This window comes from Hyphopichia burtonii (assembly GCF_001661395.1).
Source record: "Hyphopichia burtonii NRRL Y-1933 unplaced genomic scaffold HYPBUscaffold_2, whole genome shotgun sequence".
Lineage (NCBI taxonomy): Eukaryota > Fungi > Ascomycota > Pichiomycetes > Serinales > Debaryomycetaceae > Hyphopichia > Hyphopichia burtonii.
In genome coordinates this window covers 938473-965295 of record NW_017963729.1, presented here as the reverse complement: position 1 = coordinate 965295, position 26823 = coordinate 938473, and the positions used below count along the sequence as shown (strand labels likewise).

Below are 26823 nucleotides of genomic sequence, written 5' to 3'. Positions count from 1 at the left end.
GCAAATTGTTGCAAAATTATTTGATTCTTTTTCACAAACTCTACTCCAGACCTTTTTATATAGACATGGATACAACCAGAGAAAAGGAAAACGGGTTCCTTCTCGCAGACTGTTTGAACCTATCTTCCTGTAACAATTCTCCAGTTAAACGTATTCAACTCAATAAGAATAAGTTTACTCATTTTGATAAAACTTCCTCTTCAACAGGTTCAATCATTGTCCCTGATGAAGAGTATGGTAAACAATCTTCAAATACTTTGGAATATCAAGCAAATTTGAAAAATAAAGCTGTCAAAGTAAGAAACAAACAACAAATGGATAGAATAAATGAAGTTTTGTGCCAATTACAAGCATTATCGTTACCGAAATTCGACTCGTCATTGAACTATCAACTGCAGTTTAGACAATCATTAAGGGTTGATGGGAATAAAATTGCAAATTATTTTTCACTACTTGAATTAATAAGTGACTTAATCGACCAAATTAATCGAATGGAACGAAATTTAGATCTTTATGAGGTTAAGAAAAAAATCCTATTGAAAGATATCACCCTGTTGATAAATGAAGATGAGTACCTACAAAATTCGAAAGTAAATTCTGAATCTAACTCTAAAATTCACCAACCTTCTGGAGACCAGTTAGAAAATCTTTTTGATTATTTAACAGTGAAAGAGAAGTTGGATAAACTCTCAAATACAAGTGATACCGATGAGGATTTTTCGGCTACAGATTATGACTTCCGTTGAGTGTTCTACTTTTTGGACTGAGATTAACATATATTAATTAGAGCATTATTATAAATATTATTAGAAAAGTTATTAGAATTATTATTAGAATTTGTAGTCATCTCTAATTCAAACAAATTAATTAAAAAATTAAAGCAGCAATACCAGCGGCAGCAAGACCAGCCCCAACAATACCGGTACTAGCATCAACACCCATCACACCATTACTGGAGGAGGAACTTGATGAGGAAGAGTTTGAAGCCTCAATTGAGGTCAAAGTAGCAAGAGCAGCAATGAAAATTTTAGATACTTGCATTGTATTTTAATTTGTTATATGGAGAAAACAATTCATAAACCTGGAACTTTTCACTGTATTTATATATTTTCCAAAGAATTATGAAAATGGTCAACGAATGACAACAGCAATTTGTAAATATGCAATAGCCAGTTATTCGAGTACAACAACCTTTGGTGAAACATTGTATATCATGCACAATAGAGCAACATTTTGATAAGACCACCAAAATGATTTATCTCTTTTCGTTTCATTCTACTGCGGTTGGGTTTGCCTTGACATCTTTTTCATAAGGCGAACCAATATTTCATCCAAACAGTTCAGAAATATATAATATGGGAAGTGAAGCTAGCGTCACGTCAGGATAATATTTTTTTTTACCCAAATTTACAGCCCTATTTTTAGTATTATCTGATATTGACCCTATAGCCCTATTTCCAACGGTTTAACTGCCCTTGACTTCATTTTCGAAACTAACCATTAGTAGAAAACACATGAATTACCCATTTCATTCACACCTGTCGGCTATATAAAATTTCAAGGCTTATTTGTTATAAGCAGCAAGCTTGAGGGCTTGTGATTATCATTGGTTCCGCTTGGTTGATATGACTTTTGTTGCGAATCCTTATCTAGTACGGTTCCTGTACATTATTATACAGTCTCTATGCTGACAGCTACTGTCAAATAACAATTTGCTTGCCTCGTTTGAAATCGTGACATAATTGTAAAGGGTTTTAGACCCTGAAACTCGAAAGTATTGTTGAATTTTATCGAAAGATTAAAGAGACAGCACTTGCAACATCGTTTAATTAAGGTTTATCCTTTATATGAACACCGTTCTTGCTTAATTGAGAAATTCGTAAAAAAAATGCAACTCTATTACTATAGTATTTTATTTTAGTAATACTACAGTTGACCATTTAAATGAAATATGCTTGTATGACGCTGGAAGTTTCTAGCAATCCAAGCTCTCTAAAGCGAAACTGTTCTGATCCAAGCTGAAGACACCGTCAATTAGCCGAGGACAACACCACCAAAGCCTAAGGCCTCTTGAAAGAGATCCGTACATGTTACTTTATTAAACGATTTTTGAAGTAAATAAAGTAGTTAGATTAACCTTTGAAATGCATTAGGAATAGGACGCTTGGTATCAGGTAAATCAAAATCATACCGGACCAAACATGACAAAGTAGCCAAACCTTCAACTCTCTTTTTTTGATTAATGTTGATGCTACGTCGAGCAGTTCACGTTTTTCTATTTTGCAGCAAGATTCAATTCAAAATCGATTGCAGACTTCCTAACCTTTAAGCTGGGCCTTAAATTAAAACCAAGAAGGAATATCTATGTAGCTGAAGCGACTCACTAGATTCATGCCTACTTATTTTCCTATTTTTTCTTAGTATATATGGAGGGAAGCCGAGATAGTATATTAATAATTTTTCACATTAAAAACTCTATTTAAATCCATTTGAATTGGAGTAAAATTCTCCAAATAGACTAATTAAAGAATAGACAACTCACTGAACCTGAAATAAGGCTAAAAAGCCAGACAAAATTTGAAACCCGAATAATCCTCCTCAATGAAGAGCTCACTCGTATGACTAACCATAAACAATTTCACACGTGATTGAAGCCTGGTTAGCTCAATGGCTAGAGCGTGTGACTTTTAATCACAAGGTTGCGGGTTCGACCCCCGCATCGGGCTTTCTTTTTTGATTTTTACATCCAAATGCCCTCTAATTAAGACACCTACTACTTTGGATAGCCCGTAGTCTAATCACGAGAAGATTGAATGAGGATAGAATATGTTATGGGTCCCTAATTTTTTTTGGTGCAATTGAGGCTAGAACAGAAGCGTTGAATTTGGCTGCTAAATCAATTAAAGAACATGAGGATAAAACACATAATGCCTCCCCGAGCCTTAGCTGTAGCGAAAAGTTTAATAAGCTATGAGCCAGTTAGTATCAGACTGGATGAAGAAAACAATAATGAAATGTGATACATCATATTAGGGGTATCAAGCCTTGAAAGGAGGCTACATATTTTTTCCTGTTCTTTTGAGGTTACACATTTGAAACATATTTATTTCATGGATGCTTATACTCCTTGTTACTTCCTTTGTTGATACTAATTATGTCTTTAAAGTCAGTCAATTATCAAAAGAGTCGCTCAAATCATAGTAGTTTGAACGGTTGTGCATCTTCTAAAGGCGTGAAAAGAAGTATATCTAAAACTTCACTTAATTCGACATTATTATCAAGCCCAACAAATTCCACGAGCGGCAAGATGAAGAGCAATATGATGTTTCAAGAAGACATAACAAGTCTTGAGGTGAAGTACGCCGACTATGGAGAGCAAACCTCAGCTAGAAACGCAATGATTGATTTTGACAGACTCAATGATACCTCAAGCTCAAGTCCAATCTCCTCACCCGTATGCACTTCCACTAGTTTAGGATTCTGGAAAGGGGATACTTCGGGGCCTTTGGAAAACACGCTTCAGAGCAAAGGTTCATTTAGTCCAAGAATCAAACCCCCCAGAGTACCAAGTGTGGTGTCAATGTCTGCTGCAGATAAAAGACCATTGTTTCTCAGGATAACCAAACGAAAAACGTCTTCTATTCCAGCCACTCCTCTTCAGGATTCGTTCCCTCCGTCGGAAAGTGGTTCAGCTAAACTTAAGCAACGAATTGGAAGTTTCAGCACCCACAAGTCGATCGATGATGTTAGCTCCATGATATCCGTTGACAGTATATACCTGACGGTGTCCACTGTTGTTGATAGGACAAAAGGCAGAATGAAAAGCTTCATAAAGAAAACCAGCAGGTTGTTGACAGATAAAACCAGGGCAAGCTATGATAACGATTCCGGAGCCATTGGGGTCTCACATGGTGCGAGTCTGAAGGAATCAATTGGTTGCAATTCGAATTTGGATGCGAACAGCCAAATCCACACCCAGCATGTCTTAGTACACCAAACTTCCAGAAACTCTCTGAAAGCTTTACAAGACGATTGGCCCTATGGGACTCGTGCCCCTGCCTCCTCTCACACTGCTGCTCCCTTGGAGAAACAAAGTCCGATCTCCAGCATCACAAAACAAACTTCCCTCAGAAATTTGAAATCACAATGGTCTTTTCCTTCGTTATCTTCAACTGAAGATCCTGAACAATTCGACTTACTGAGGAGACTTGAAATGTTTGGGATCTCTCAGAAAAGTAGGCCACAACAAGCTACTACGGTGGATATCAACTAACGTTAAGAATCCTGGACCGTTTCCATGCTCATGGCGGTAATATTTCTCCGACGGTTATGGTAATAGTTTGATTGCACGTGACCCAATGAGCGGAATTTTCTTAGTTTTCATTTTGTTTGTGGTGACTAGAGGGGCCGACTTGGTTATGATGCGAAATGAACGGCATATTCATTTCTTGTGGAGCTACGGAGCTTATGCTGAGGATTTAGATAAAAATCGCACCGAACAGTGGTGGAAGATAGCCAAAAGAACAAAAAAAACCCGGCAGAGTGTGGGTCACTATTGAAAAAAGAAATAGTAAAGAAAAAAAAAATAAAACAGTTGCCAATATTCAAATATTTCTATCGTTTCTAAAAGTAAAGTTTTTAAACTAATTAGTTTATTCATCAGTTCTAAACAAAATTCGAGTTGGGTATAAGACAAGATGGTATATTCAACAGGCAGAGGAGGAGCAGGAAACATACAGAATGATCCAAGCCTTACATCCCATGAAAACCACATAACACCAGTCAAATCACCAGGTAATCCAATAGCACCTCAAGTATCGAATCAACAGCAAAAAGAGGGAGATGATAAGAAATTCTACTATTCCACCGGTAGAGGAGGGGCAGGCAACATACATTCCTCATCGTCAATACCTTCACCTAAGCTCGTACCCCAAGGGTCAAATACTCCTCAGTTACATACTAAGAATGTATCGACCGGTAGAGGAGGATACGGTAATATGTTGAAGAATGATAATCCGGAATTGACCCGTAAATTACAAGATGTTGATGGTCCTCCTTCGGTGGCTAAAGAAAATGAGTTATATGCTGTTGCATCCAATAAATCGTTCTCTATTGGGAGAGGAGGATTTGGAAATGTCATTAGTCAAACAAAATCCAATTCTAGTAAACAGAGTAATAAATCTCAAGATCAGCCTGTTAATTTAATGGCAATCAGTAGTCATGGGGATCAAGATAAATCCAAGAAGAAAGGGTTCTTGGGGAAAATCAAAGAGTATTTCAGTTGAGAGATCAATGTTCAGCATTGCATTTTGTTTCAAATAGTTCATGTATTGTTTAGTTATTGTCTTAATCATAATTTAATTTCGTTACGATCAAATACTCCTAGTAGTACATATTCTTCTATTTATATATTTACTGACTAGTCAAGAAATCTCTTAATTTATCTAATGCCTTGAATCTATGAGAAATTGAATTTTTAACTGATTTATCCAATTCAGCATAAGTCTTATCAAATCCTTCTGGCTCAAAAATTGAATCCCAGCCAAAATTAGTTGGCCCTCTACTATCGACAATATTACCTTTAGTTTTACCCTGGAATAATTTAACTTCGCTATTTGGACCTTCACAATAACCAAAAGTGCAAATTGCGTGAGCTCCCTTATTGTCAAATTTATATAACATATCAACTAACCCTTGTAAACCAATTGATTTTACAAACCATTTGATATAAGGACCTGGCAAGTCATTGAATGCTTCGAACCCAAGGCAGGTATCTTCAACCAACACCGGGCCATTAAGGATGGTGGCTGCTGATTTTGCTTTATGAATTGTAACTTCTTCAATGGTACCTTGAACTTCATCAAGATCTAAAGATTTATTAGTGATTGAGAATTTCCCAACAGTTGACGTTCCGTCTTCAGAAGGGGTTCCAGAAGACAAAATGGAGACAACTTCTTTCAATTTGTTGGCATTACCAGTAACAAAAGTAATGGTGTTTGACATTGCTGATGAAGAAACTAATGAAGTGAAAAATATGATTCATTAGCCTTTTTTTTTTTTTTTCAATTTTTGATGTCTGCGAATTAAATGTAGTCATAACACAACTACTTCATCATAATAACTACGATTCCAAGGACTATCATAGTCCAGCTCCAAAGGTACAAATGACTCGATGTATTAGATAAATGAATAGAAAGTATATACAGAATTGTTTTTTATAGAGAACTTACTCTGAGGACGTGAGAAAATGATATATCTGGGTTTCATAGGAAGTGACACGACATGAACGAATACGATATGGTGGATTAGAAGTTCCGTGCTTTTTTGAAAAGGATGCTTAAATTTTACCTAATCTCTTCTTCAACGATCTTTGAGCTCTTCTTCTTTTTCTTAACTTATGCTTCTTCATCTTTAATCTTCTCTTTCTCAACACGGAGTCCATGTACATGGTATTATCGTTTTCTAATGACATATCGGTGTCTTCTAAACCCGGGGTTTCCCAGGCATTCAAATTAGAAGCTATAGATGATTGTGGAAATTGAATTTGGTTTATGAATGATTTTGAGACTGGGGATTGGTTCAAGTTGAAAAAAGTTGGCTTGCTTAAAACCGGTCTGGCTATACTAGCGTACATTCGGGAACCGAATGCAGCAGCCCCTCGGGAGAAGACACTTCTGAACATGATAAGAGTCTCTTTCAAATAGTAAGGCTTGTGCTTTAGATGAAAAACTGTAACGAATCAATTTTTTCACCTATTATTGTCCATTGAACAAACTAAAAAAAAACCTGAGGAAAAAACAAAAAAAAAAAAAAAAAAGCGCTTACATAATAATTTCCAAATGTTACATAATCCATATAATCTATAACTGCTAAAAAGATATTCTATTTGAAGCTAACTTCAATAGTCATTACAATGTCATCACTGGTTTGCACGCTGAAGCCTTTTGTCCCGGCCACACCGTTGCTTGTACTCATGTTGCCTTGGATGCTGGATTTCCAATTTGTCATGTCGTATTTCAATCCCTGGGAACTCAATATGGTTTCACGTCCAAATGGTAATAGTCCACATTTAGGTGCTGTATCAGATACGTTGAAGCTTTGCTTGTTGGCGTATTGGATGAGGGTCTTACCCTTGCGAAGGAGGAAGATGATATCTGAGTCACTTATGAAGAAGGTATGTAAATGGTTGAATGTGTTTTTCAATTTATAAAGTTGAGCCACTGAGCTGATTGTCTGGTCGAATCTGCCACCGATTCCCCCCAATGCGTAGATTCGTATATCGCTCAAGCCCGGGGTTTCAAGGAGCTGGTGTGCCAACTCACCCAACCCGTCATATCCATCTACATCGCCTTTGAGTAGTTTGGCTCTAAGCTCGGGACCAGCAAAGTATAGTATAGTGGCGTACGCAGATTTGGTGAAGTCAGTAGACCACTGGGTTTCTTGCTTGATGACAGTCGTACCTAAACCTGAATAGTATTTTGCAACTTCTGGCTTTAATGAATCAAAATCTCCTATGATCAAATCGGGGACGTAACGAGACCGATCTTCTGGGTGGGAATTGAAATACTCGTAGAGATGATTGGCTGCGCCGTCGGCACAGATATGTAATTGAGTACGGGACCAGAACACCTTCAAGTCCATTGATTGCACCGGGGTATTCAAAAACAATAAACAGGATCTTTCTTGTCTGGTGGAATCAGTAAATATCTGGAAAGGACGTAGCTGGTGATCCAGAGACTCACCCCCGACTTCAAAGTCATAATTGTCGGGTCTTTCGACCACATTGGTCTTCTGGGTATCCGTATACAGCATGATAATCAAGAAATTGGAATTGCTGGGGGAAAAGCAATATCAAATATATCGGTTGATGTTAATTGCTTGAGGGTGTTTCTGAAAGCGTACCATAATTTTTCAACCAGTGCGAAATTTTGACACTAAAAAACTCATAAACAAAAATTTGACTTATCATTCATTCATCATCAACATCCAATACTTGAAGGTTGATCCATCATTCATTCGCCATCGTTCATCGATCAGAGATGAGTTCACTCGAGAAACAACAAAATGGCTCGGCTTCCAATAGCTCGGACGCCAACCCAAACAATAAAGCATCTACTACTATAGTTCCCAGAGATGTCAGATTACTACATTTAATCTTTGCTACCCAAGGGATTCAGAATTACCAGGATCACGTACCTTTACAGCTCATGGACTTTGCCCATAGATACACCACGTCTATCTTGAAAGATGCCGTTACTTATAATGATCACTCCAAAGCTGCCAGTGCCACTGCTAATTTGAATTCCTCAGCTCCAGCTACGGTGAACACCGATGACATAAGGCTTGCCATAGCAGCAAGAACCAACTACCAATTCAAACCAGCTCCTCCAAAAGAGTTGATGTTAGAGCTTGCTCAAGAAAGAAACCAAAAAAGTTTACCACCGGTGATTCCAAAATGGGGGTTGAACTTGCCTCCTGAAAAATACTGTCTTACTGCCAGAGACTGGGACAACTTGGACGACGAACCAGACGAATCCAACGACTCTTCCAATTCAAAGAAGAAACAAAAGTCAAAGTAGTTACTGAATTGCTTGTTCTCTCCACCTGTACATTAGTTATTTGTGTATCCACAATATACACTACTCTGTTCTATCATATACCACTCTATAGTGCTTAGTGATCTGCGTCGTTAAATCTGTATCATCATATACATGTATATATATGTCTATATATATCTATATATATTGATTACATAATCCATAATATAAGATCGTTACTAGGTTTGTGTTACGTAGCCACTTTACTGTTTTTTCTTCAGTCTTGTCTTTCCACGCACTGGTACGAAATCTTTGAAGATTTAATAAAAACAACACAACATCGACTTGGATCAAGAACCAATCCCTTCCAGAGGCAAGTGCATTTGTTTAACCCATTAGAAAAGTCAATTGAGAGAATGCTTCAGGCTACTGTGGCTTCAATTCCTGAGTACGTATCCTTAGAACAATTCTTTTATTCTCCTTTTTGATATACTAACCTTTTGAAATTTAGAGCAAAAGAGGAATACCTTGGATCATCTATTGTTGAACGTACTAGTCGATTACACTCATTTGCAGATTTAGGTCCTGCTGATTTATGTAATATACATAAGCAGTCTACGACTTCAAAGAAAAATACTGAGATTGGGACTTTTTTATATTTTACTGGGGTTGATACTTCGAATTCTGCTTCAATTGCAGCTCATTTACAGAGTTTGGCCACTTTAATAGGTTCTAAATCACAATATTGGTTTGGAGAGAAAAAACATTGGAAAGTCCCCGAATTAACTTATTGTACTTATAATGCTTTCTCAAAAGTTGATATGAGAGTCACTGTTCATATTCCTGGGAAATTTGAAAGTCATGTTGTGAATAATGATGGCAAATTTGTTCATGATAAGATTAGTGATGAAGAATTGGATAATTTATGGTTGGAAACTTTTGTCAGTTCAATAGTCAGATGTATGATTGATTCCGATGATGACGATGCCAATAAAGTTGGTGGGTTGGTTGAAGTTCGTAAAATTAATCCTTTCAATAATGGTAAAGCTTCTCATAAATTATTAAAATATTTTATCGAAGGATTTGAGAAGTTTTTTTGGGATGGTCCTAAATTAGGTTGTGGGGTGGAAATTCCTCAACCAAGTTTGATTTCTAATTATCTTGTTGATGGGTTTTTGAAAGTAATCCAATTAACGCAATCTTATGATTTGGCTCTTGAAGCTTTACAAAGATTAGAAGAAAGAGAACCAAGTGTAATTACTTTGATTGCTCAAGTTTTGTTATTAAAAGATGAAGAAATAAAAGCCGTTCAACTTATGAATGAAGGTATTGAAAAAAACAAACGTGATGCTGATTTATTATTACTACAAGCTCAATTTTGTATGGATAAAAAAAGATACGATTTAGCTTTACACTTAGCGAAACAAGCGGTTAAATCGTCTCCTTCGGATTTTAAAACTTGGGCTATTCTTGTGAAAGCCTATACAAAATTAAATGATTTTGAAAATGCTTTATTGACCTTAAATTCCTGTCCAATGAATTCTCATAAAGAAAAATATTCTTTGAAAAGAGTTGTTCCCCTTAGAGGTGGTAACGAAGATTTACACTTACCTTCACCTGTTGATGTCACTTTAGATGAAGTTTCAAATTTACAGAGTAATGAAATCAGTTATGAACAAAGAAACTTGGATCCTCAATTAGTTAATTTACCTGCTGCTAATTTAAAATCAACTTTTGCGAAAGCTTATGACTTATTGACTGAAATCGTAATGAAAACAGGTTGGGAATCTCTATTGAAATATCGTGCCAAAGTTTTCGTTATGGAAGAAGAGTATCGTAAAGATAAACACGCAAATGGCCATACTAGAAAAAATTCAACAAATTCCGTAGCCAATGGCGGAGAAAATGCTTCAGAGAATGGTAATGCTTCAGAAAATGATGCATCTTCCACCGTGGCCATTAAATCTCCAAAGAAAGAAATCAACGGTACCAGTGAAACTTCTCCGAGTGATGCTTCAACCAAACTCGATGAGTCTTATGAAAATGAGTTTAAAAAGAAAAGATTGTGTGAAAGATGGTTAGATAATTTATTTATGTTATTATACGAAGACTTAAGAGCATATACCATTTGGCAAGCCGAATATGTTCATTTCCAAGCTCAACAAATGGAGTACAAGAAAACAACATTAGAGTGGGAAATTTTAGGTTTAATAGCCTTCAGATTAAAACATTTTAAAGAAGGATCTATCGCTTTCGCAAACGCTTTAAGTGGTCGGTTTTCTGCCAAATCACAAAGAGAAATCTTGAAATACTATATAATGGAAAGAAGTAAGATCTTATCGAAAAACTCAAATAATTCATCATCCCAATCCTCTAATGATAACTCATCAACTTACACTCATAATTATACTAAAATCGTTAACCAATTAAACGAAAGAATCTTGGAAAGTTGTATAAAATTGTTGGTTTGGAATCATAGATGGTATGTCGACTTTTCTCCAACCTTGATAAATACTTTAGCTGATCTTGTTTCAAAAGAAGGTTTAATCAAAATTCAATCATTGGTTCAAGCAGTTTACTCAAACAATATAAACCCATCTGACAACACCGGTAATCATGGAATTACTGATATGATGGATGACTTATATACATTCTTCAAAGAATATGAATCCCTGGGTTTTGACAATTAGAGACTCTAATGTTCTCCCCTTTCGATGCATAGCTACGACTTAAAATCTACGAGCTACGCTCAAAAAATTTTTGGCCTTACGCCTTTCTAGATCACTACTCTTGCTTAATTTATAGCTTTTTTAATTTCTTGATGATAAGTTTTTTTTTTTATTAACTAATGTAGTTAAGTGCTTATTATGGTTTTTTGCAGTATTTAAAGTTGCGTCACGTGCCATCGCACAAAAGGTTACATAGAAAATTTTTCGTAATCGCCTCTTATTTTTGCGACCTACGGACCTTGATCTGATATGGATTATGACAGATAAACGAAAGACTAATTGATTTTCAGTTGATTCGTTGAAGGAGTCAGAAAGTTTATATATTCAACAGCTTCGAAATAAGATATTCACATATCCAACTTCTTACAAGTTTCACCTATCCTTTATTAACCCTTTTAGAAGACTACCGTTTTTTTTTTAGCAGCATAATCAACTAAGCTATGACAAACCCCAGAGAAAGACTAGCAATGCTCCATGGCCACATACTACATAGAAATGAATCAGAGATACAACCAATGTTTCCTATGCTATCAGTAAATGAGAGGAATCAATTTTTCGCTCAAAGAGTTTCTCCACCTAATATAAGGATGAAATCTACCCATCAATTTGGTGCAAATAATTTGAAAAGTGAATTAAAGGCACCCAGAACCTTTCACAATACGTCACTGATTTCACCAAAAAATCTTATCAGACTTGACGACAATGAAGCAATATCGAGGGGACTCACCAAACAAATAGAGTCACTTTACCAAATATCTGGTTTAAATAATCGTCAATTAATTGTTGATGAAGACACAAATTCTTGGACGAAAATAGTATCAAAAGCTTTAGAGAACCCTTCAGAACAGGTTTTGCTCATTACTAGTGGAGATGTAAGTGATTTTGTTAATAAATGCAAAGCTGAATTTGACAACTTCCATTCAAAATTTATGGTATTCAAGGTAAAATCTGGCCATAAATTGGACAGATATCTACTTCAAGATATATTGACATCCCAGAAGTTTTCCTTAGCAATTATAACCCACACTAATATGAACATTGGTATTCAGCTAGATATAAAAAGAATCAATGAAATCATCGGTAAAGTGAGCCCTAAAACATTGCGGGGGGTCGATGTTTCATCATCGATAGGAGCACAGGCCATAGAACCAGAACAATGGAAGTCAGATGTTGTTTTTGGGGAAATGAAAACGATATCTATTATATATTTATCAGGAACTTTTATCGAGCGATTCGGGCACATCGAATCCAAAAAAATGGATACTGATAAACTTTCCCAATTATTTGGCGAACTAAAAAGGATTATTGGGGACGAGGAATCTATTAGCACGCTCGATATCAAATTACAACAGTATAAGTTAATCACAAATACTGTTTATGAATATTTACAAAATTTTTTTGAGATTTTGCCTGAACTTTCAAGGTATAGAACCAACTGCATATGTTCATTTAAAATAGCGGAAAAAGATTTTGAAAGAAATAGTGAAGCAATCGAAAAATTGGGCATCTCAGTTAATAAAGGTTTCTTGAAGGATATAGATAGCCATTTTTTGGCCTTTGATTTCAGGGACTTTGAATTAACCTACGATGAAAATGGGGTCGAATTAGAGGAATTACTTGAAGCATTTGAGAACAACTATCTTGAAATGTCATAAGCGTATATATATATATATAGATGATTTATGTACTTGGTCTGATAAAAGATCGTTACGGGCAATAAACGTATTATTTAGAATTTTCTAGTTCTTGTTCTCTCTTTTTAATTTGATCTTCAAGTTCTTTATTACGTTTCTTCAAATCTGCTTGATTTTCTTGAAGCTCATCAGTTTTTTCAATCACTCTTTCTTGATTGAAACCTTGTTGGGCAACTTCTAATAATTCTTTTTTAGAGTCTTCTAATCTTTTTTTACGAGCTTGGATAATTGCATCTCTTCTTTCTAATTCTTCAATCCAAAGGGATTCTCTTAATTTTGCCTTTTCCCTTAACTTATCGTCTTTAGTCTTCTTTTGCTCTTTAGTTTCCTTTTGGTAGTACCAACCACCAACGACCAAGGCAACCAAAGTTACAGCTTGAAACCCAACTCTATAACGGAAATATTTCTGTGTATTAACTCGTTCACCACGTCTAATTGATCTTGTTGCTAAAATAATTGCACCAGTGGTAGCAAGACATCCCAATGGGACCAAAGGTTGTTGTTTGGATTTGAAGATCATTTTCTCCATTATATCCATTTCTCTAAATCAATTGTTAGTACTGAATGATTGCTAAAACTTCTCTCAGTACATACTCTTCATCTTGGGCAGCTCCATCGAAGGAGGATGGCAACTTGCTAATCATTTTAAAGATATCAAGGGGTAAAGCTTTAGAAGTAAGTTATTTACCCAAAGAATAATGTAGTTTTCAAGTAAGAAACCAAAGCCCGGTGATATCTCCCCATAAAAGAGAAAAAAAAAAAAAAAATCATGAAAAAATGTACGGATGTTGCGAAACTACAAAATAGTATTGAAGAGTTCTATTGGTATATTCTAAAGAAGTAGTTAGTCATACGCTATTGTAAGAGGGTGAAGGGCCACTAAAAGGATGCAAGAAAATTTTAGAGAAAGATTAAAACAACGTAGAGAAAAGTGATTCGTATGAGCTAAACTATGGACCCAACATGATCCACCCAGATTTAAAGTCAATTGAGAGATGCTTAGTTTTCATCTAAAATGAATTCTTTAAATTCTTTATAAGCCTTTTCTAAATCGTCATTAACGACAATTTTGTCATGAGCACCAGTTTGAGCATATTCCATTTCAGCAGCAGCGGCACCGATTCTTTTTTCAAGAGATTCTGGAGTTTCAGTACCTCTACCTTCTAATCTTTGTCTTAAAGTTTCAATAGAAGGTGGACTCAAGAACAAGTATCTAGCATTCAAATCAGAGTCTTTAACTGACTTAACCCCTTGCATATCAATATCTAAGATACAAATTCTATTTTTTTCAGCAACATCATTAACTGATTTGATAGAAGTACCGTAGTAATTACCTGAAAATTGAGCCCATTCAATGAATTTTTTTTCTTCAATTAATTTTTTGAAATCATCAACGGTAGTAAAGTGATAATCAACTCCATCAACTTCGCCTTCTCTTGGTTTTCTGGTAGTATTGGAAACTGAAAATCCAAATTTATCTGGATATTCAGCTAATAATCTTTTCAATAAGGTAGATTTACCAGTACCACTTGGTCCAGAAATAACTAAAGGTCTATTTACCATACTGTATTGATGTGAATATCTCAAGGAAGCCCAACGAGTTCCAAATGAACGAATGAATGAAATTTTAAACACTGTTCAAGAAGAGAAGAACAGCTAATATTTTTTTTTTTTTTCTTTTTTCTATTTCAGACAAGATTCAGGAACACCATACCAAAATACCAAACAAACGCTCTTCTCGCTTCAATTGTTTTCTAATTAATTTTTTCGTTTGCTAATCCGATCATCGTGACTCGGGATCTAAGGTGGGTATCCTCACATGGCTCATCCACCTGCATAGCTTTAAGTGTCTGTAGGCTAACTTTGACAGCCTTATGTTGTTCATCGGAGAAGCAAGCACCAGAAGCACACCCGTACACCGGAGATCGATCAATACTCCCTGGGCTGGTCGTGCAGTTTTACCAAAATCATTAAAAACGAAAAAAAAAACTAGTGAAGAAAACTCTAAGCGCCAACCAACTAAGCTAGCCGCCAGGTTGAATTCAGTTACTTCTTTGGACAATCTATTCGAATCTTGGTGAAAACACTTTTTGGAAAGACCCTGCCGTTTCTTTTGTTATCCTGTTAATAGTACTTTGTTTTTGTCGATTCCGTTTGCTGGTTATTTTAATTTTTAATACACTTTCTTTTTTTGCAGATAATATAGATCCACCATGTCAGATGAGAAATCCCGTATCGTACAAGCATTGAGTACTATGTATAGTAATGCTGACGCTAGTGTTAAGAAGGAGGCAACCAGTTATTTGGAAGACTTTCAAAAATCACCATTGGCATGGGAAACAACGCATGATATATTGAATGATTCAAATCAATCAGTAGAAGTTAAATTGTTTGCTTCACAAACGTTGAGATCAAAAATTGTATACGACTTCACCCAGTTACCTCAATCATCATTGGAAGAATTGAAGAATTCTGTGATTGAAATGATTTTAAAGTATTCCCATATTAGCAGTGATAAATTGATTAGAACTCAATTATGTATATCATTATCACATCTTGCATTACAATATACATCGTGGCATAATGCCATGCATGAAATAATCAATAAATTCTCAAATGATAATGAAAAGTTACCATGTTTACTAGAATTTTTAAAAGTTTTACCCGAAGAATTAAGTGATGTTAAAAAAACATCACTTACCGATGATGAATTTAATTCAAGGACTCAAGAATTAATATCTAATAATGTTGAACAAGTTGTATTTTTATTATCTAAATTGAGTGAATCATCACAAAATATTGTAATCAATTCCTTAGTATTAGATTGTCTTAATAGTTGGATAAAAGAATGTCCAATTGAACAAATTTTACAAGTTACTTCATTAACAAATTTGATTTTCCAATCATTATCAAATGATGAAAGTTTTGATAAATCAATTGAATGTTTATGTACTATAATGAGAGAAACCAGAGATATTGAAAACCATGAATTAATTGATGCATTATATCAAAAAATCTTAGAATTACATCAATATATGGTTTCAACCAATAAATTCATTGATGATATTGAAATCACTGATGGATTAACAAGGTTATATGTTGAATCAGGAGAATCATGGCATGTATTAATTGCTAAAAACCCTCAACATTTTAAACCTTTAGTTAAAATCTTGTTGGATTGTTGCAAAAACGATGAGGATTTAGATATTGTTAAATATACTTTTAATTTTTGGTATATTTTAAGACAATTAATTGAATTAAGAAATTTTGAAAATTCGAAATTAGAATTCCAAGATATTTATTCTGAATTAATTGAAATCATAATTAAGCATTTAACTTATCCAATTAGTGATTCAACTGATTTATTTAATGGTGATAAAGAACAAGAAGATAAATTCAAAGAATTCCGTTATGAAATGGGTGATGTATTGAAAGACTGTTGTGCTGTTATTGGAGGTACTAGAGCATTAAAAATACCATTTGACAAGATTCAAAATTTTTTAAATAGTTCTCAACAACCACATTGGCAATATTTAGAAGCCCCATTATTTTCAATGAGAGCCATGGCAAAAGAAGTTAGTAAAAAGGAAAAACAAATTTTACCAACCATTATGCAATTATTAATTCAATTACCAGAACATCCAAAAGTTAGATATGCAGCAACATTAGTTTTGGGTAGGTATACCGAATGGACTTCTAAAAATCCCGAATTTTTGGAACCTCAATTAAATTATATTATCAAAGGTTTTGAAATTGAAGAATCAAATAATGAATTGAATAAAGATATTTTAATTGCTGCATCTCATGCGTTAATGTTTTTCTGCCAAGATTGTTCGGAGTTATTAATTAATTATTTGGAGCAGTTGTACTTATTATATGGACAGGTACATTCAAAATTAGATACTGATTCAATTTATAAACTAGTTGATGGATTGGCCCATGTATTACAAAAATTACCAATTGAAAATCAATATGAAACAACTAAGATGTTTTTAAATCCAACAATTATTAAATTAAAAGAAGTTATTGAAAAATTTAATAAATCAGAAGATTCAAATGTATTAATTGCTGATCAAATTGAAATCTTGACAATTTTCATGAGTATTTTAAGATGTAAAACTTATGAAGCCCAGACTTATCCAATTGCTAATTTATATATGGACGAAATATGGCCTATTATACCAATACTATTGAAAAACTATGGGGAATCTTTGAAAGTTAGTGAACGAGGATTAAAATTAGTAAAATCAAGTATACAAAGTTTTTCAACCTATTTAAATCCAATTTTGGGAGAAATAGTATCATTATTACATCAAGGATTCCAAACCACCCCCTTTGGATGTTACTTATGGGTTTCTGGTGCAGTAATCAGAGAATACGGAGATGAGTATACAACCGAAGAAGTTAAACAAGAAATTTATAAATTTGGTATTGGACAAAGTTATTCATTTTTCCAATTCATCAATCAAGGAATCAATATGAACGAAATCCCCGATGTCATTGAAGATTATTTCCGGATGATGAGTGATTTATTAATGTATTTCCCCTTTAAGTTAATTCCAGAATCCGATTTATTAAAATCAGTTAAAGAATCAAGTTTAATCGTTTTACAACAAGTGGACGAATTCGAACCTTTGGTAAGCACTCTACATTTCTTAATTGATCTTGTATCCTGGGGGTTTGATAATCCACCAGTTTCATTTTTCGAAGAAAACCCAATTTTCATCAAGGAAACTGTTCAAAAATTTTTGATTTTTGAAAATCAAGGTTGTGAAATACTAAAAGTCTTGATACATGGTTCAATTTTTAAGTTCCCCAACGATATTCAAATCGACGCCAATGATTTATTAATAAAATTACTAACGGTGATTCCTGATTCCACTTTATCCGTAGAGTGGTTAACTTCCGTTATAAAATTATTGCCAAACGTTAACGAACGGGAAATTACAAAATTGATAAAAGTTATTCAAGTGGCAATTCCAAACAAAGACACCAAAAGGATAAGAACTTCGTTAAAAGACTTCATTAATTGGTATTCTAGAAAAAATGTCAATCCAAGATTAGAACATTAGGTTTATAATAATAGAACGGTACCTGTTGCAAAAATAACTGTAGTCTGACACTTACGCACGCGCCCTGCTGCGTAACTCCCAGTCCAGGCCGCCCGGCAACCCAAATCAAAAAATAGTAGCGCGCCTTCCGAAAAGAGCACTCCTCGTCAGCGTCTGAGCCTTGGAGCCGCTCAAAACGGACTCCATTGGTCTCAATCAAGCATCCAGATTTTCAATGCATATATTGTGATCCGGCCATTGGCCCAAGCTAATCACCATGTCAATAATTAGTCGAAACCTTACTCAATGTACGCCACCATACTACTATCGGGCCTCCCTCCTCGGCCTCCCCCCATACTCCTGGCCCGCCCAACTCTCCTGGCTCACCTGGCTGACTCCCAGCAGAGCCTGATCCAGCTTTAAGCACTGGCTGACGCAACGCCTTCCCAAAGGGGAAGGCGAGGCAGCAGAGACGTAAATGTGAGAAACGCACAACACAAAAGAAAGTCTGGAAAAAGAAAGAAGAAAGCTGTCTTATCTGCAGGGGCTGCCTGTCTAAAAGAATAAAACATGTTACAATAGTCTATTTCGAGCAGTGTTTGGAATTTCCCGCTGTAACAACTGCCTTTATTTTTAATTGTTGCATTGCTAGTCTGCGCCCGCTTTTGTTGTGTTTTTTTTTCTTTTTTTTACCGCCAGATTTTTTTTTTAATTCTTTTTTAATTTTTTTATCTGCTAAAAATGACCTATCGAAAAAGTATATAAATGGATGGATATTTCTGGTTTTAATTTTTTATTCCTTCTTTTTTCTTTATTCACTCTTAACTTAGTCTTTCGCTCAATAATTACAATGCAATTCTCCACTGTCGCCTTATTCGCCGCCGTTGCCGTCGCTGCTACCGTCACCGAAACTGACGCTTCTTCTACTTTGGTCACTGTTACTGACTGTGCTTCCACTGTCACTGACTGTCCAGCCCACAAATCTTCTGAAGCTCCAGTTGCTTCTACTTCATCTGCTGGTAACTACACTGCTCCAGCTAATGTTTCTTCTGCTTACGAAGCTGGTGCCGCTAAACAATTTGCTGTTGGTGGTGTTGCTTTAGCTGCTGGTGCTTTATTAGCTTTATAAGTTGATTGATTTACTATTGGTAGATTTTATGTATTTTTAGTTTAATTAGTTCACTTCTTATAAATCCATCATATAGCATGGTATAATACACAACACTTATTTATTATTTTGCTGCAAGTGTAGATTTTAGGTTGTTGGCGTCGACAACGATGGCCGCTGGGCTCCCAATGGAATTTATTTTTTTTGTTGATGTCGTGCGGGTTTTTTAAACTACTATAATTTACTAAAAACCATATGGAGTTCATAAAATGTAATTTTGAATTATTGGGCTAGCACAGTGAATGTAGTCTCATTTGAAAGCTCGCTAGTGCGCAAACAGCTTTTGTTAGCGGAGCCACTTTGGTTTATTGGGTCTTTGTCGTGTTTGTGGGACGCAAAAACCTCATGGGGGGTTTCATGGGAGTCTTGCCAGGTGGAATTTGGCCAATTGGATGGATTGGTTTGCAAATCTCACTCAAGTCAAGCACTCCACTATCAATCAATTGAGGGATTAATTCGATAATTAAATCAATAACTCCTTGTCTGGTATCGGGATCGGTGACTGCATGTTTGATAACGTCAACTGCTAATCCGCTGGTTTTCAAAGCTTCGAAAATCTCTTCCCAGGGTATGACTTCTCGTTCCAATAAGTCGGCAGTCAACTCGACGACTCCGTGTCTTGTAGCATCATCGGTAAGAGAGAATTTAACAATTGAGTTGACAAATCCACTGTTTTTCAATGCAACAAATACTCTATATAATAAATCATCCACTAAATCTCTCTTTATAAGAAACTGCTCACTGCTGGTTTTTGCAATCTCCTTGATATCGGCAAGAATCTTCTTCAACGCCTGAACTTTACCCGCTTGTTTCTTTGCCTTGCCAAACTTTTGCTTGAGCTTGTGTTTAATCCCGTAGGCTTCAACTGGGTCTTGCACCGTGGTGCATTCCATACTACTGTTGGCGAGCACCGCTACTTCATTGACGGCAGGTACGTATAACGATACAACTGGAACCGCCACTAAGGCTGCGAAAATCAATCTTGACACTTTCATTTGGTTTTGGTGAATGGGAAAGCTGGTGTTGGTTCAGGTTGGCTTGCTTTAATACTTTGTCTTTTCTCGGTATGCTGGGATTTTTGCAGCAAGCTGCTAAAATTCAAAGTGACTTACTGAATTCAAGCGAAGCCTAGTCAAGCTAAACATACTGAAATCATCAGCCTACTACAAGCCTAATACACTCCTATATGATCAGGATACAATATGTTAATTACAGTATATCTTGAATACGGTATAAATATAAGTCATTTGACAAAATACCACAAAAAACAAAAGGCTAAAAAAAAAAAAATTTACCCTCACTAGTGCGACTGCAAAATTAAAGTATGTAGAATAGTTAACAAGAATTGAAAATATACGAATATCTATGGTGAGGCTTCGGGTGATTGGTTTGGCAATAGTTCAAAGTCGGCACTCTCATTTCTCAAATGAAGCTTTCTTTCATTTTTTTTGAAAAAGTTAAAGTTGCGCTTAACTCCATTATAAATTCTTCCAGTACGAGATCTTTTCCCCATGAACTTATCTCCCAAACCACCTCTTTTAATTGTTTCAAAATCATCTAAGTTTGAATATTTCAACGTGAAATTATCATTCACCCCCATTCCGGATTCCAAATCATAATACTGCTCTGCAAATGATCCAAACTTGGGTGGTTTCCAATTTTTTAATAATAATGAACTGATAACAACACTAACTGAACTCATCGCCATCGAAGCTCCGGCTGCTATAGGTGGTAACATAACATTGAATGGTAGGAAACATCCCATTGCAAATGGTAACATAATCAAATTATAAACTGCTGCCCATATAAAATTTATTTTAATTCTTTGGAATGTAGCATGACTGATCCCTAATGCAATTGGAACTCCATATAAATCACCAACTTCTGATTTCTGTGATTGACCAATCAATACGATATCAGCAGATTCAATGGCAATATCAGTTCCTGAACTAATGGCCATACCAATGTCAGCTTGTGCTAAGGCTGGTGCGTCATTAATACCATCTCCAACAAATGCAACCCCAACGTTACATACGGAATTATCTCCAGTTTCATTATATGCTGCTCCACCGAAACGACGCTTGATATCAACGATTACTTTGTCTTTATTGACTGGTGAAATTTCACTGAAAACATTACCTTCATTGATCCCTAATTCATGGCCAATCTTAATGGCTGCACCCTTATTATCACCAGTAACAATCCCAACTATATAATTTTGTTGACTAGTCAAATAATCAATCAATTGTTTGGCATTAGGCTTCAAGCAATCAGTAAATTCATAAAACCCACTGTACTCACCGTCAATGATTACATGGGCCAAAGTATTAACTGATTGGTCTAACTCGTCATTTAAATACTTTTGTAAGACTGGCTTCAAATGACTGAACATTTCATTAATCATTCGGTCATTACCAATGAAAACTTTATGCTCAGCAGATCTATTTGACAATTGAATACTTGCCCTGATTCCAAGTCCTGTCAAAACTTTGAAATCACTTATAATGGAATTGAAATTATCTTCTTCAAATGAAAGTCCCAATTTATCTCTTGCTTCTTTAGTGATAGCGCGGCCAATTGGATGCTCAGAATTACATTCAACAGATCCCAGCAAATTCCACCAATCCTCGCAGTTTAATTTAGAGTTTTCCAGTAGTATTACTTTGTGATTGACCAAAGTCATATCTCCAGTGGTTAAAGTACCAGTTTTATCAAAAAGGATAACATTTATATTATTTGCCTTCTCCAATACATCACCACCTTTAATCAATGCTCCATGAGCAGCTCCAACACCAGTACCAACCATAACGGCAGTAGGTGCGGCTAGCCCAAGAGCACAGGGACAAGCAACAACAATGACTGATATCGCTAATTTCAAACACACAAAAAATTTTCCATTAGGCTCTTTTTGGAAAGCTAAAGGTAAATTTGATTGAACATGGGCAATATAACAGATAAATAACCAAAAAGCAAATGTAATAGTGGCTAATATCAAAACACATGGTACAAATCTAGCAGCGATATAGTCGGCAAATCTCTGAACTGGTGCTTTATGAACTTGAGAATCACGAACCAAATTAATAATTTGCTGAAGTTGAGATTTTCTACCAGACCTTAATACTCTGATATGGATTAAATCAGGCCCATTTATCGAGCCACCAATAACATGGTCACCTTGTTGCTTGAAAACAGGCAATGATTCACCAGTGATTAAAGATTCATCAATTTCAGACTCACCAAAAACGATTTCACCATCAGCAGGGATTTTACCACCCGGTAAAACAACAGCCACATCATTCGTTTGAATTAAATCTATACCAATATTCCTAGTCTGTAAATCAGTCATAGTTGAAGAAGACAGATTATTCTCTTCACGGGGCAATTTCTTCTCAGTATTAATCTGTTTAGATTTCAAAAAAGTTTCATATTCTTCGAGATTACTTACTATAGTACAGTTGGTAGGAGTTAAAGAAAGTAACTTGGATAAGGCATTAGAAGTAGCACCTTTGGCCTTGTTTTCTAACCATTTACCCAAAGATATGAACGTTATCAACATAACACTAGTGTCAAACAACACGGTTGGTGGGCCGTCTTTATTTCCAGACCAAACATTTAAACCAATTGCCAAAATAGAAAACATATATGAAATCATTGTAGATATACAAACCAAGACATCCATTGTAGCGTTTTTCCCTCCAAGTTTGATAAATTGAATAAATTTTTTGATGAAAACTGATCCTAAATTGAACTGGACATGTGTAGTAATGATTAATTCAATTAAAGTGACTAAAAAGAAACCTGGGAATAACAGGGTATGTTTCCAAAACTCCATTTTTTCTGTATGGGTGAGAATTAAGGTAGGAATACCAAATCCAATACATTTTAAGAGATTATTTTTCCAATACTTAATATCGGCAATACGAGTAAGTAAACGTAATTGAGAAGCCAGAGACTGGTCAACAGAATTAACAATGAGAAACAGTATATCATCATCAATATTATTTAAAGTGTCGACCAAGAGACGTACTCCCAAAGCTTGCGTATCATAGATAACACTTAACTCATCTATTAAATTTTCATTTTCCAGATAATCATGATTATCGCGCAGACGTATAGCTTGAATCCCATTCGAGTTTGAATCGGTGAAAAGTGGTTGTTCAGGAGTTGATAAGTTACCAACCGAAGTAGAGGACGAACCATTGCTTGAATGGTCGTTTTTGAAAGCCAAATAAAAGTGAGCTATACCGGGGAGACTATTAAGAGCAGCTTCGATATTATATTGTAGGTGAACCAAATCGGTATCGTCCTTAATTCCGAAAATCTGTAAGCTTGTTTCATCTTCATTATCATCATCGTTATTAGAGTTTAGGTCATTAGATATAGGGTTCGACGATTTGACATTAGCATCAAACCCACAGTCTTCAATGGTTTGTTTAATTAAGTCGGGGGTCACTGATTCTTCATGATTGATAAGAGCCTCTTCTGTTATTAGGGAAACCGATACTTCGGACACACCATCCATAGCTTGAACCGCTTCGGTGATGGACGAACTGCAAGCACCACAAGTCATACCGCCAACCGATATTAACGTTACGTACTGGTGAGTCGATTTCGATGTTATTCTGGACGACTCTATACTTGCGTCAAACCCACAGTCTTCAATTGTATTCTTTATTGACTCTGCCAGAAGTGAACTTACATGCTTGACAGACCCACTAGACGTAAGAAGCGATATTGAGCACTCCAAGACCCCATCCAAAGCCTGGACTCCTTCAGTGATTGAAGCACTACATGCTCCACATGTCATGCCTTCAATATTAAAAGTCGTAACCAAGGTTTCGGGCGCAGTATTTTTGAGAATTCCTTTCTTCTGTATATGATTCGGCAGTAGTTTAGCATCAAATCCGCAATCTTCTATTCCCTCTATAAGCTGACCAGCACTGACTTTGGATTCATCGTAATTGACCTTGGCTTCTTCTGTAATAAGGGATACCGAAACTTGAGATACCCCATCGATTTTAGATACTGCCTCGGTGATCGACGCAGAGCACGCTCCACAGGTCATCCCAGACACCGACAAAATGACTTCACTACTCATAATTTATGCTATTACCAAGATGAATGGAAGAGGTATTGATGAATAAAGGATTAACCGCTGTTTTATATTTAAAGCTTTTTTTAAAAAAAAAAAAAAAAAAAAAAAATCTAACAATTAATAAGGCGATTTACCTGCAGTACTATCTTTTCCATCAAAGAAAAAATTATGTGTAACGGCAGGATAAATTAACATCCGAAGATCGGATGACAATATAAATGGGTTTGGACTAGAGAGTAAGGGTCGGACCTACTAGCAAATACTCAATACTATCAAGTGTACTTAGTTTGCCCAGAGACGTAGTTGTAAAGTAGATATAATTTTCATTTACCAGTGAAATATTGACAGGTTTGACGTGCCAATAAGAACAATTGAGATGGAAATGGTTGAAAAAAAAAATAGTTTAAGAGAAGACAAACGCCTAACAAAATTTACGAGCAATAAATTATACAATAAATTAATGTATTAGGGGTATATATATTATTCTATGATTCGTTCAGTGGTATTGGACGAGTTTAAGTCATGTTGTTTGCGCAACTTTTTTTCAGTTTTGGCTTTACCAGGACCGACACCATGAAATTTATGCGATAAGAATTTGAAAGCCTCTTTAGTGTTGAGCTCATGGCCTTCTTCATCTCGGTAATCGAGTTTGACTTGGGGGTTGTATCCGGACAATCTGTCGGCTGGTTTATTGTATCTTCCTCTTTTGTTGGTTTCGATTTGTGGTAATACACCCTTTGCACGTAGTCTATTTTCAACTTCTTCTTGTATCTTAATGGTTCGTTCTTCTTTTGGTAAGTTTATGAACTTTTTATCTGCTTGTAGTTCTTGGGTGACTATTCTTTCCTCAATTGACAATTGCAATTTTAGCAATTCGGCTTCTTTAACTGCTTCTCGTTGTTTTTTGTTATGCTCTTGTTGTTCACTGGTAGGCTTATTGATAATATTCTTTGATTGTAAGAACTTTAATGTGCCAGCAAGTCCCAGACTAAACTGTGTCTGTTCACGAGCGCTTGAAGTGGGTTCTTGTTTTGTAGAATTTGGTTCTTCTTTTATAGAGTCACCTGATTCTGCTTTCACGAGAATGCTTGGTTCCTCTTTCACCAGACTGCTTGGTTCTTCTTTCACAAGACTACTTGGTTTCTCTTTCACCAGACTGCTTGGTTCCTCTTTCACCAGACTGCTTGGTTCCTCTTTCACTCTTATCTCGTCAGAAGAGTTCACCTTTGGCTCCTCATTAGGGGTTAAAGTATTTAGAAAATCAGTAGTGTAATCGAAAACCATACCGGAACTCGACAAATTACTTCTCTCCTCAATCTCATTCATCATTTCCCATTGCTTGTTCTGTTTCACTTCTTGTGCTATTTGTTCAGGCGTGAGTCTTGATCTAGATTGCTGCTTTTGTCTTCTTTTCAAAGCAAGAATCAGTTGCAACTCATCTTCTTCTTCAAATGTCTCCTTCTCGTTCATGCCTTCCAATTCAACTCTCTGTAGTGGTGCGTATTCAACTTCTTCAGCTGTTTTATTACGGTCCTTCAGCTTCAGCTTCAGTTTTTTCAGTAATTTCTTCATCTTTACCGGCTTCTTAGGCTTACTGTAATCATTACCCAAGTGCATGTCTTCGTCCTCATCGAATAAGCCCAGTAGCTTCATAGTGTGGCCTTGCGGTTTCGAGTCTCGTTCCTCGGGCTCTTCTTTGGATGGCAAGAAGATAGTAGATCCAGTAATCGCAGTTTCTTCTTCCTCTTCTTCAGCTTCTCCTTCATTTTCCTCATAACTCGTTCGCCCATTGAATGATATATCATTCTGCCTTTTCTTCTCTCTCATATCTTTCTTTAATTTCTTTGCTGAATTTAACTTTTCGTTTTCAAGCAGATCCTTTAGGTCTTCAGTATCTAAAATGTCTGTGTCTTTGAGTGTTAAGATCTCTCCATCTTTTATAGAAGCCAATTCTCTCGATGAGTGCCCGATTGCCATATCAGGATCGGTGGCGGCCTCTGGAGTCTGCTTGCGTTGAGTCTGTGATTGTATTTTAGTATCTTTACCTAATTTATTCAACCACGAGCTAGTGTCTTCCGAACTGTCAGCATCCTCCCACAACAAGCTAGTCACTGCCTTCTTCCTTTTCTTGATTTCGCTTTCCTCGTTCTTTGGTTTTCTTTTCAACCTGTTAATTCTCTGTTCGAGTTCATTCGACTGAGACGAATTATTCTCCCTGGACTCACCACTGGCTACACCACCACTCCCTGAATTAGAATCAACAGGAATAGGACGTAGCCCAAGCGATAGCCTTAGCTTATTAGTTTCTTCAATAGAAAGCTCTGTTTTCCTCACGCCGTCAGACTTGTCTCTATTATTTTGCATCGATTTTGACGATGATGACTCCAGGTTCTCGGTGGCTGCAGACTTCTCGACTGCAATGAGTGGAAGCCCGATCTTAGCCCTTAGCTTGTTCGTCTCTGCAATCGACAACTCTATCGACTCTGGCATCGTATGTATCTTTATCAGGGATTCAAAGGGTCTAGCACAGTTTCTTATAAACTAAACAC

At 36.0% G+C, this 26823-nt stretch overlaps 16 protein-coding genes and 1 non-coding gene across 17 annotated transcripts; 9 read left to right on the top strand and 8 right to left on the bottom strand.

Annotated features, from left to right (window-relative positions):
• Positions 1-65: 65 nt before the first annotated feature.
• On the top strand, positions 66-746 carry HYPBUDRAFT_147299 (uncharacterized protein; the record flags this gene model as incomplete). The annotated part of the gene is made up of 1 exon (XM_020220040.1): positions 66-746. The coding sequence occupies one exon, from the start codon at positions 66-68 to the stop codon at positions 744-746; it is 681 nt and encodes a 226-aa protein (XP_020077829.1).
• A 1907-nt stretch (positions 747-2653) lies between these two features.
• HYPBUDRAFT_t62 lies at positions 2654-2726 on the top strand. The gene has a single exon. It is a non-coding gene; the product is annotated as a tRNA-Lys (tRNA).
• A 428-nt stretch (positions 2727-3154) lies between these two features.
• HYPBUDRAFT_4837 (uncharacterized protein) lies at positions 3155-4273 on the top strand (the record flags this gene model as incomplete). Its single annotated transcript, XM_020223462.1, has 1 exon — positions 3155-4273. The coding sequence occupies one exon, from the start codon at positions 3155-3157 to the stop codon at positions 4271-4273; it is 1119 nt and encodes a 372-aa protein (XP_020077828.1).
• A 298-nt stretch (positions 4274-4571) lies between these two features.
• Positions 4572-5329, top strand: HYPBUDRAFT_152089 (uncharacterized protein). Its single transcript, XM_020220835.1, has one exon. It carries the CDS (start codon positions 4698-4700, stop codon positions 5283-5285), a length of 588 nt encoding a protein of 195 aa, XP_020077827.1. The 5' UTR covers positions 4572-4697; the 3' UTR covers positions 5286-5329.
• Positions 5330-5412: 83 nt separating this feature from the next.
• Positions 5413-6003, bottom strand: HAM1 (nucleoside triphosphate pyrophosphohydrolase; the record flags this gene model as incomplete). Its single annotated transcript, XM_020220039.1, has 1 exon — positions 5413-6003. One exon carries the CDS (start codon positions 6001-6003, stop codon positions 5413-5415), a length of 591 nt encoding a protein of 196 aa, XP_020077826.1.
• Positions 6004-6166: 163 nt separating this feature from the next.
• Positions 6167-6726, bottom strand: HYPBUDRAFT_152088 (mitochondrial 37S ribosomal protein mS38). The gene has a single exon (XM_020220834.1). It carries the CDS (start codon positions 6680-6682, stop codon positions 6338-6340), a length of 345 nt encoding a protein of 114 aa, XP_020077825.1. The 5' UTR covers positions 6683-6726; the 3' UTR covers positions 6167-6337.
• Positions 6727-6834: 108 nt separating this feature from the next.
• Positions 6835-7857, bottom strand: HYPBUDRAFT_152087 (thiamine diphosphokinase). The gene has a single exon (XM_020220833.1). The coding sequence runs from the start codon at positions 7810-7812 to the stop codon at positions 6883-6885; it is 930 nt and encodes a 309-aa protein (XP_020077824.1). The 5' UTR covers positions 7813-7857; the 3' UTR covers positions 6835-6882.
• Positions 7858-7976: 119 nt separating this feature from the next.
• HYPBUDRAFT_152086 (chromatin modification protein) lies at positions 7977-8746 on the top strand. Its single transcript, XM_020220832.1, has one exon. The coding sequence runs from the start codon at positions 8040-8042 to the stop codon at positions 8577-8579; it is 540 nt and encodes a 179-aa protein (XP_020077823.1). The 5' UTR covers positions 7977-8039; the 3' UTR covers positions 8580-8746.
• Positions 8747-8886: 140 nt separating this feature from the next.
• BUD7 (exomer complex subunit) lies at positions 8887-11358 on the top strand. The gene is made up of 2 exons (XM_020219240.1): positions 8887-8985; positions 9049-11358. Exons 1-2 carry the CDS (start codon positions 8954-8956, stop codon positions 11225-11227), a joined length of 2211 nt encoding a protein of 736 aa, XP_020077822.1. The 5' UTR covers positions 8887-8953; the 3' UTR covers positions 11228-11358.
• Positions 11359-11706: 348 nt separating this feature from the next.
• HYPBUDRAFT_147292 (uncharacterized protein) lies at positions 11707-12921 on the top strand (the record flags this gene model as incomplete). Its single annotated transcript, XM_020220038.1, has 1 exon — positions 11707-12921. The coding sequence occupies one exon, from the start codon at positions 11707-11709 to the stop codon at positions 12919-12921; it is 1215 nt and encodes a 404-aa protein (XP_020077821.1).
• A 20-nt stretch (positions 12922-12941) lies between these two features.
• HYPBUDRAFT_165467 (uncharacterized protein) lies at positions 12942-13598 on the bottom strand. Its single transcript, XM_020222706.1, has 2 exons — positions 13555-13598; positions 12942-13502 (listed from the first exon to the last, which is right to left on the bottom strand). The coding sequence occupies exon 2, from the start codon at positions 13496-13498 to the stop codon at positions 12992-12994; it is 507 nt and encodes a 168-aa protein (XP_020077820.1). The 5' UTR covers positions 13499-13502; positions 13555-13598; the 3' UTR covers positions 12942-12991.
• A 191-nt stretch (positions 13599-13789) lies between these two features.
• Positions 13790-14576, bottom strand: GUK1 (guanylate kinase). Its single transcript, XM_020220831.1, has one exon. It carries the CDS (start codon positions 14521-14523, stop codon positions 13960-13962), a length of 564 nt encoding a protein of 187 aa, XP_020077819.1. The 5' UTR covers positions 14524-14576; the 3' UTR covers positions 13790-13959.
• Positions 14577-15173: 597 nt separating this feature from the next.
• MTR10 (Mtr10p) lies at positions 15174-18032 on the top strand (the record flags this gene model as incomplete). The annotated part of the gene is made up of 1 exon (XM_020218491.1): positions 15174-18032. One exon carries the CDS (start codon positions 15174-15176, stop codon positions 18030-18032), a length of 2859 nt encoding a protein of 952 aa, XP_020077818.1.
• Positions 18033-18780: 748 nt separating this feature from the next.
• On the top strand, positions 18781-19140 carry HYPBUDRAFT_10187 (uncharacterized protein; the record flags this gene model as incomplete). The annotated part of the gene is made up of 1 exon (XM_020218155.1): positions 18781-19140. The coding sequence occupies one exon, from the start codon at positions 18781-18783 to the stop codon at positions 19138-19140; it is 360 nt and encodes a 119-aa protein (XP_020077817.1).
• A 169-nt stretch (positions 19141-19309) lies between these two features.
• Positions 19310-20091, bottom strand: HYPBUDRAFT_152083 (uncharacterized protein). Its single transcript, XM_020220830.1, has one exon. The coding sequence runs from the start codon at positions 20070-20072 to the stop codon at positions 19485-19487; it is 588 nt and encodes a 195-aa protein (XP_020077816.1). The 5' UTR covers positions 20073-20091; the 3' UTR covers positions 19310-19484.
• Positions 20092-20542: 451 nt separating this feature from the next.
• Positions 20543-24277, bottom strand: CCC2 (Cu(2+)-transporting P-type ATPase; the record flags this gene model as incomplete). The annotated part of the gene is made up of 2 exons (XM_020222148.1): positions 20543-20714; positions 20823-24277. The coding sequence occupies 2 exons, from the start codon at positions 24275-24277 to the stop codon at positions 20543-20545; spliced, it is 3627 nt and encodes a 1208-aa protein (XP_020077815.1).
• Positions 24278-24742: 465 nt separating this feature from the next.
• HYPBUDRAFT_152081 (U4/U6-U5 snRNP complex subunit) lies at positions 24743-26774 on the bottom strand. The gene has a single exon (XM_020220829.1). It carries the CDS (start codon positions 26762-26764, stop codon positions 24755-24757), a length of 2010 nt encoding a protein of 669 aa, XP_020077814.1. The 5' UTR covers positions 26765-26774; the 3' UTR covers positions 24743-24754.
• Positions 26775-26823: the final 49 nt, after the last annotated feature.